This window comes from Dreissena polymorpha, chromosome 11 (assembly GCF_020536995.1).
Source record: "Dreissena polymorpha isolate Duluth1 chromosome 11, UMN_Dpol_1.0, whole genome shotgun sequence".
Classification (NCBI taxonomy): Eukaryota; Metazoa; Mollusca; class Bivalvia; order Myida; family Dreissenidae; genus Dreissena; species Dreissena polymorpha.
In genome coordinates, this window is record NC_068365.1 from 8,655,690 (window position 1) to 8,665,479 (window position 9,790).

At 32.3% G+C, this 9,790-nt stretch overlaps 1 protein-coding gene across 1 annotated transcript in view; it reads left to right on the top strand.

The window, feature by feature from the left end:
- The window catches only part of LOC127851256 (uncharacterized), a 50,323-nt gene extending 41,611 nt beyond the window's left edge, over positions 1-8,712 (top strand). Inside the window, exons 14-20 of the mRNA XM_052384896.1 lie at positions 182-453; positions 676-816; positions 2,214-2,444; positions 2,558-2,673; positions 3,157-3,298; positions 4,043-4,388; positions 6,168-8,712. Of these exons, the coding sequence (XP_052240856.1) occupies positions 182-453; positions 676-816; positions 2,214-2,444; positions 2,558-2,673; positions 3,157-3,298; positions 4,043-4,388; positions 6,168-6,646 (1,727 nt within the window). The 3' untranslated portion in view covers positions 6,647-8,712. The remainder of the gene's footprint in view (positions 1-181; positions 454-675; positions 817-2,213; positions 2,445-2,557; positions 2,674-3,156; positions 3,299-4,042; positions 4,389-6,167) is intronic.
- The last annotated feature ends 1,078 nt before the right edge of the window (positions 8,713-9,790 follow it).

The window sequence follows — 9,790 nt, forward strand, 5'->3', positions numbered from 1 at the left end:
TCTATTCACATTAAGCTTGCTTTCAGCATTTGTATAAATAAGCATTTCAAAATCTAGATGCACTGGAAAGTGTTTGCTTGTGATCAGAAGCTGCAATATATAAAAACGTCAGTTGAAAAGGGAATCCTAAACGACATAACGATACAATGTATAACAAACCAGCAATTACACACATTTTTAGGAGAGACGAGCGCTGGAAAGAGCTGTTTCCTTAACCTCATTCTTGGAGAAGATATACTTCCTGTCAGCCTACTTTGTGCTACCGCGACCATCTGCGTTGTACACCCCATTTCTCCAGAAGAGACACCATATTTCGTGGTTGACGGAGAAACGCACGAGGGCAGTAAGGAAAAACTAAAGAAAGAACTGATGATAAAATTAACGTCTCGTTGTGAAACTGATAGAATTGAACAAGTTGATATTTACTGGCAGGTGCCGTTAATCGGATTAAACGTATGTACAACTTCATTTATCGGTTATTGTATACAGCTGTAAATAGAGAACGTACATAGATGCAGCTAATCCAATTTAAATCATGATTCCTCCGACACAATTCATTTGCATGATAATTGCATGAGTTCAAATATATAATTATATTTGCTATGTTTGTAGACCTTGCAGACATACATTTATCATACGGTTTTGCAGTATTATTTGTTTAAATATTATTTATAGAAACACATCGTGTTTGTTGACACACCTGGCGTCGGCGAGAGCAAGAAAATGACTGACAAAGTGTTTAAATACCTGCCCAACGCAGCTGCTTTCATATATGTTATTAATTCTGCAAACGCTGGTGGTGTACAGGAAGATAAGGTATGTCTTGAAATACATCTACTATATATTAAGAACAATACAACTCCAGAAACATTATCAGAAGAGTCACTCTTATTTTTACCCTACAGCTAAATGATTTTATAGTACATAAAAGAACCCATACAGAAAATATAAGGTTTATCCCACACCTATGCTTATCCCACACCTAGTCATGTGTGGAGGAAGGTCATATTTCTTGGAATCAGCTATAAATTATTCAATTTTAGTAAAATCGAATCAGATTTAACAAAACAAACAATTTGATACCAAGATGTAATATGTTTTAAACACAAAATGCAACACACACAGCAAAAACATTTTTTTACAAATATAAAGCGCGCGTGATCACGACGTCATTATTAACACGTCAACGGCAGAAGTGGTATTCTTTCCCGGTAAACCTGCAGCTTTTTAGCGATTTTTTCATTATTTCTTTAAAATCGGGGACGTAGAGGTATGATGAACAAACAAAACAGGTTACATTTTTTAATTATTTGTAGGATAAATAGAAAACTATGTAAGTCTCGTCTCAGAAAGGCTTACAAGGCTCGGCAAGCCTCATTATGTAAACCTTTCTTCACTCGCGGGATAAATTTAAGTACACAATCACAGTTACATAATATTCTCTATACCCACGCTAGTCGTTTATTTAAGGAAATTGAAAAAATGCACGAATAACAGATGTCGATAAGTACATAAATACACCATTTTTTCATTCAATTGTTTGAGTCAACACTTTTACTTGTAATGAATGTTTTTATTAGACAAGTGTTTATATTATATTGGCTGAATGGGTAAAATGATACTGAAATGATACTGAACCTACAAAACTATTAATGCATCACTTGCGTAGGTATCGGTACTTTTGAGAATCGACCAGCCTTCAACATAACATTTTCTATAGTTGATGGTCATATATATTATTATGTCAATATATTTAACAGCGTTGTGAACGAAACCGTTATATAATTCTTATTGGTTCGTCCAAAATAGTACATTATGTGTATTAATTCACAATATGCCCTACTTATATCGAACGTTTAGGGAATTACAGGACGACGTAATTATTACTATCTTACACTATCTGACGTCGTTTGAAAATGCTGCACAGATATTAACCTACATATGATCCGTCGCGCATGGCTTTATTCTAGGCCGGGGTCAAACCTTTAAGCCAATGGCTAAACTATTGTAGTTTTTTTTATTTAAAATAAAATATGTGTGTGTTCGATAATTAACTATTCTACATAACTGTTCATCCTTTGGATAATATTGCAACCGGATTTCCCGATATATTTGAGAGTTTTCATGGTCTGAAAAATCTCACGCTACGCCGGTTTTAATCACTATTTGCTAGCTCTATTTCAACAAAGATGTATCCATTGATATATTTGTAGCTGGTGCAGATTTTTAGAAAGGTTCTTGAATACGACCATTCAAGTGACTTATTTAGTTTCGACCCAACATGTACCCTGTTCGTTTGCAACAAGTGGGATATAGTTGCTGATAGGGTCAGTAAAGACGGATACAATGAAGAGAATGTGTGGGAAGATATAACGTCAAAGCTACGTAAATACTTACCAGAAGATTTGCAATATAAATCATCATATAAGATGAGCACAACAGAGGTAATTTTGCGCATACATAAAGCAATATTAATGAATGTTTTTTTATATATTGGTTTTAAGGAAGTGGTTTATTTCGAAGTATTACAGCTAATATTATGTTATCTGCATTGCAGGCAATACGATATAAAAACTCTGGACTGGGGGAGAGCACGTTCTATGCTGAGCTGAAGCATGGTCTTAAACAATTGGTCATGCAGAGTCAAACAAGTAAATCTAGAATGCACACTAGGTATAGTTGCATATGTATACTTTGTAATTAAAGACAAAATTTACTTTAAAGAAGTTAGCAACACGTACACTGTACTAAGAATTGCTGTAAACAAAACACTATAATCGTTCCATAGCTGAATGTTTTTATTAATATAAACGGTTTTGGCTGATATAAAACAAACGAAGAAAAAAATTGTAATTTATTTTCTTGTGCTTTTGGTATGTGGTCACATATGCACTGCTTCTTATTATCTCAATCTAGATTTTACAGAATGTGAACAAAAAACTACACAAAAACAAACACACAGCATCAGTGTAAAAACGTCGTGTAAATACAAAACACCCTTGCAACTTAACTGCTCATTTTGATTCGTTTAGACTATTAAATATAGAATTGAAGTGAAATGTAGCCCACCCATTAACTTAGACTTAATGTTACATTAAATTAGTAACCAGCATTAAGGCCGATTAATGATTGCTGGAAAACAACTCTTACTTGTAGGTGGATTGAAAATATGATTGGACAAATAAACACGTATTTGTCGACCAGAAGTCGACATGCAAAGGCAACCACAGAGGAAAAAGTGCAGTTGCACGACCAAATTCACACGAAACTAAAGAAAATAAAAAGAAACAATAAAAAGGTAAACACGGGGCTGTCTTCTTTATCATTAAACAATTCACTTTTCAAACACGTATTCATCTTTTGCAATAGTATTACCATAATCTAATATATCTTTATACCGATTCAAGTTTTACAAAATATATAAAACGTATGTGGTAGATATCATAGCAAAAGGCGTAGCAAACCATATAATTTACTTGCATCACTTCTTTTTAAGCCCTCAGTTGTGTATTTATTTCGGGGTCGTACCTACACACGCCTAATCATCATAAAACAACAAAACTATTACAACAATATCATTGATTGACTTGTCCAAATATATTTTGTTTAGCAAATATTAATCATAAATATTACAAAATGAGTCTGCTTATGAATGATTGCGAAAAATATTGATTGACTTCAAAATTGGAAAACTGGTTTAACATTTCTTAATTCTGCACAAATATTTGTACTTAAAGTTTTTAATTTATTGTTATTTCTAATTATTAAACATTGTTTTCGGATAACATGTCTGTTACGTTAACTTACTTGAATTGTTAATGTATGCAAGGACCGTAATCTATTTTTCAAACGGTTTAACAAAATTGGATCTAGCAAAATGCTTACAAAAACATGTGCAAAAGCACACTCGTTATTTAACCATTGTTTATAAGGGATTATGGTAGTTTTGCAAAGAAAATGAAATTGTATTCACATGACAACATTCATTGAACATATTGGTCTGCCGCTGATCGTTCTAAATTTTATTTCTATATATTAATAGTTGAAAGCTAAATTACTGACGAAATGTGAAGAACACAGTGTTTATATGGGAAATGCTATAGGCGAGCATCTTAGAAAGGAAGACGTTATTGCACGCATCCAGGCTGGTGTGGAACATCTTGTTCTAGAAATCAGAGCGCCAGACGACGATGCTTTTCAGTATATTGCAAAGCAGCGTGTAATGGAAATTGTTGTGAAAGAAATCGAATCCTGGGAAAAAGCTGGGCAAGTTTGGACAACAATAATTGAATATTTTCAAAAGCAAATTGAAGAGGAATTCACAATTCTAGACGAGCAATGTATTGAAGCAGAGGCTGCTTTTGATAACACAAAGATACTGGTGCATGGTAAACAAAATAATTGTAACAGTATAAATACTTATTGTATAAATGATTGTCATTAATTATGCATTTGCCAAATCATTCCATGCCATGCTCGTTACAGCTGGCTGTCTTAACACAACCTTTCACTATGCTATTTTATTACACTATATTTGTAAATCTGTTTAGATGATCTACCATACCGACTCTAAAAAATATGATGATGTTATTATCTAAAACACATAATTATCGTTAATTATCGATAGTTTTAAATGTTGAAAAGTCTATTGCTACAGTTAAACCTGTGTAAACTAATAAATATCAAAGTTGGTAATGCAAAGTCTAGTAAGAATTGTTTACACAGTTTCATAACCTTTCATTCGTCGATATATTTCCCTTGGGAAGTTTTTGAGACTTAAAAAAATTAAATTTCTTATAAAAACTCTTGCCTTGTACATGTTAATCAGCAGACATATTTATAGACGGGCATGGTTATGGAGAGCTTAATACCAATGTGACGCATTTGAAATGGTTTAATTTCAAAGTCTCTCAGCAATTTAAAATACAAACGGACTGATTACATGCCTAAATTGCGTCCTTTATTTCGGTTCAAAGACTGTTTACACATTCAATTCAAATAGTTTACTTAATCGAATAAAACATAAATTATTGTGGTCATAGAAGTGGTCCAGTTTTCCAATTCATCTTTAAAACTATACATGTATAAAAAATCAAAAACGAACACCACGCTCTGGAAGTTACAACTCAGCTTTCATATTGTTTTAAAAACACAAACATTCCAATCAAGTGTGTGTAATATCTTTCGGAATTTTTACATTTGTACCGTATAACTTCCCGTTTATTAAACGACTATGCGCCTTATTTTTACTGGCCGAATTAAGGGTAAGAGTTGGAACGTGGATGACAGAGCATCCAGAGCATGACTCTTTCCAATTTTAACTCAATTTTAATATTAAAATGTCCGGCGTGAGAATCAAATGACACTCACAGTTTTATTTCTTAGTGTACTGAATATTGATATCACACTCTCCCTTATCTCAAAACTTTCAACACAAATAAACACACGGACACGTTTAACTCGTGTGTTTGTCTACCGTTTTCAACACTCGCATTAAACAATTTGCCGTAAGATATGTTATGCATCCATGCACATAATATTGCAGAATAAATGTTCGCATCTTACGCGTCTAGTGTTAGCGCAAAGGGAATTGGCTTAGGCCTCATACATGTTGCATTTTAATACATTATATTTTATTTAAATACTGGTAATTATTTAATTTATAATCAATTTAAATGACAATGATAATACGTGTGAGCATCATTCATTCCTATAGCTCGTTCCTCTACTATAGCTAGCATAAATGCGTTTTTAAAAAGCATGACAAACACATGACAAGCTTTGTTTAGCTAAGTGTGACACCAGGAACCACGTATATGGAATCAATCTTAAGGTCATTGTTTCTAGTTCAGTGGTTAACAGGTTAACCATAGTATATCATTTCTATAATGGATTGGTGTCCAATAAACTTCGCAGATAATGTAAAAACAAGGCCCTGATGTTACAATAAAATATAAAATATAAGACATAAACCAATTAAACATAGACCGGGCCATAATATCAATGCATGTATAATTAACGTAACAAAGGAGCTTGAATGTTCAGCGTTAGAAAAAAACTAAGACATTTTTATTTTAAATACGTCACCCTCTGGACAGTGTTTTACACATGCAATATGACGTTACGAAACCTAACGCAACTTTATATAATACTGTTTTTATTTTCAGATTTGGGGTATCCTGTAACCAGAAAAATGCCATCTTTGGGTGCATTTTTTAAGGATAAATGGGTTACTGCAGTGTACCCATGGTTATCGAAATGGGAATTCAAACTAGGCGAATTTGAAATTTCAATGCGTTCGGTCGTTGTGGGATTTCAACATATCTCTAGATTAATCAACCGAGAAAAGTATATGCGAAAACTAGTGAAGAAAGTAATGAAGGAGTGCTTCAGTGAAGAAGCTATTCGCAATCATGTAGCCACAAATTATTTTGTGCCCATAGAAAACTACATACAACAGCAGTGCGACCGAAGAATTGCACGTAGGATAAAGGCGTGCAAACGGCTACTGTTTTCGGTAGCACATGATGACCGCATTGCAGATGAAATTTTAAATGAATGCCAAGAGATGCACAAGTCTTTACGACCGATATTTGATGAGCTATTCAGAATTCAGGACATGGCAGAGTGTAACGAGTTACAATAAATTGTAATAATTGTTACACAAAGGTTTTTACGGTGTGTAAATTAGTGAGGCCCTATAATAACAACTCATATTTTCAACTCAACACCGAAATTTTAACGGACAACTACACATATTAAATATGTAGAACCACTGTAATTAAATATGTTAGTTTGTATTTATTATATATGCTATGTTCGAGAAGATTGTGTTTAGTATTACTTTATTATTATGAAATGCAAGTCTGTTTTATTTTATTTTGTTGTTTACTCTGTTTTTTTGTAAACATCAACAAATTTAGTGATAACATACTGCTATTTACGATATATTGTTTATGTTTGTTTTTGGTTATTAGGAAGCATCATTAATTTTATATGTGAATTCAACTGTGTAAAGCACAAAATAAAAGTACAGTGTGCTTATCAATAGCATTATTTCTATGTTATTGAATTATTAGAATTGAAATTTTGAAAAATGTCTTTGTTATCTTAAGAAAAGTAATCAATTTTTTAGGATAAGCATTACAACATGTAAATGCAAGATTTAGATTGGAAGCGTATAGTATCTAGTATCACTAACTTTGTGTGGGAATTATATTGCCATGGAGTTTTTTTCGCTTAGTTATTTGAATATATTTACATGGATATGTATGCATTTAAAACAAGAAGCTGTTTAAGTGATCCATTAAGTAAATGTTTTTTTAAAAACAATACTTAAATGTTAATATGTGTTGATACATTATAGGGGTGATTGCTAGACTTAAAACGATGATGTGTCCATATTACAAAATGTCAAGTAATATTGATATAAAGTATATAATTCGTTACAAATTATATTTCAAATGTATACACGTTGCTTGCACAATCGATTCACACTTTATTATTGATAATGCAAACAACAATGCTTTTGATACATACAATTTAATCTAAGTGAAAATTGCTTACACATATCTATTTCGTTCTGCTGTTAAAATTTAACTAAGATGCAAAAATATTTTATTCAACAAAATAGTTTCACAGTGGCATTTACTTTTTAAAAAGGTTGATGCACTTTTAAGATCTCCATTTGAACTATAATCCTTGAGACATTTATAACGTTATTTTACATATGTACCTGCTGTCTCACAGCCGTTTATGTCATTCGGGTATGCATCATTCATTCATCATCATTATGCATCAAGAAAGAAATACAGACATTAAGCTTTCATACGACTAACAAATTCTCAAAACGACGAGCATGGGTTTTAGGCTTCAACCTCAATAGTTAATTTGTTATTAATTTATCATTACATGTTCTTGATCATAGCTAGTGTTAATAAAGCTTTATGGTGACGGACGAGAAAAAATCCATTAACGTATATTCATCTTATTGTAAAAATAATTACCCCAGTTGAAAGCATACGAAAATATGTTCTTTATGATGTCCAATAGTTCGTCACTTTGCAAATATAAACATGATTAATTTGGATTATGATTTTATAAAGTTATAAACTCTATTCCAGTATAAACTGACTCTTTATATACATTAAGTAGCAACCGATTTTCTGACCATAAAGATCTTTCTTGGGATGTAAATAGTTAGATTATACCTGTACACATTAATTTCGTGAAATGTTAATGTTTGGAGATCACATTAAATAACCATGTCTTTGTTTTATTTAAAACATAACCTAAAACCTGCGCGTTTTCAATAAACACTAAAGAGTACGACATATGATGCTTACTTTATTTAGTTTAAACCTTTATATTGTAGCTCGATTGTATCGACCATCTTAAGCTTATTGATATATAGTGTAGTTTATTGCCTGCTTATAACCGGTAGTGAATATCTTTAGTGTAGACGATCTAGACATTGTTCCATGATTGGGTATGGAATCGTGGTCCTTCTGAAAGTCACGATGAGAACATTTTCACCACCCATCTGCGAACTTACTTTAGTTGTTTATATATTTATGTTATATGAACAACAATTTGTAATTGACTTCTTTAGGCATGTCATTTTGCATAATATTGATATATGTTTTTGTTACGTTGTGACCCAATGTGTTATGTTTTAAAATCAAATATCAATTTATTAAATATAAAATTATATTATATTTGCAAACTTTTGTCAAATACCATAGGCGCTCGATGTCAATGTTTTTTTTTTTTTTTTATTTTGTTTTTAGTTACCCGTTGTTAATTATAATGCATACACATACAAAATCAATAAAAATCTTCCGACAAAACGTCTGCTTAAATAAAGTTCGACTATGTACATAGAAATTGACATGGTAAATCACTCGCCATTTTCTGAGGCAACGGAAGTGGGTCAATATGCATAATTAAATCGCTGTCACCCCGCTCGCTTATTGAACTCCGCGCGCAGGCCGGGAACCTCGATCTTTAAATATCGATAACAGTCAACAAACACTCGGGCGCCAGATTTAATTTTTGAATCGGTGATTTTTTTTTCTGGAAACCACCATGGCAGACCAAATCCAGTTAAACAATTGGTAAGGAATGATTTATGTGTATGCAATTTACAACATATTTTGTTGATTACCCCATTAAGTGAGTGAAACAATAGTTACAGGAATTTATCACATCGACTGTGGAGGTCTCTATATATAAAGATCGAGGTCCCCGGCCTGCGCGCGGATTTCAATAAGCGAGCGGGGTGACAGCGATTTAATTATGCATATTGACCCACTTCCGTTGCCTCAGAAAATGGCGAGTGATTTACCTTGTCAATTTCTATGTACATAGTCGAACTTTATTTAAGCAGACGTTTTGTCGGAAGATTTTATTGATTTAGTATGTGTATGCATTATAATTAACAACGGGTAACTAAAAACAAAATAATAATAAAAAAAATAAAATAAACATTGACATCGAGCGCCTATGTCAAATACTAATTGTGTTGTGTTATTGTAAACTTTGCTTATCTTCTCTCATCTCTGAAACATTTGGAAAATAATCGTTTCTGTTTTTAATTTCTAGATATAAAACATGTTAATTATTTATTGTGTCCAAATAAAGACTTGTTATTACAGTATGTTGACTTGTTTGTAATAAAAGCGTCTCGTACGTGTGCATTTAACAACGTACTTGTTTAATAAAGGAATAACAATTTGTCAGGCATATTTTTATTGTAATCATCGTTTAGAAAACTGCTGAACAATTCGCT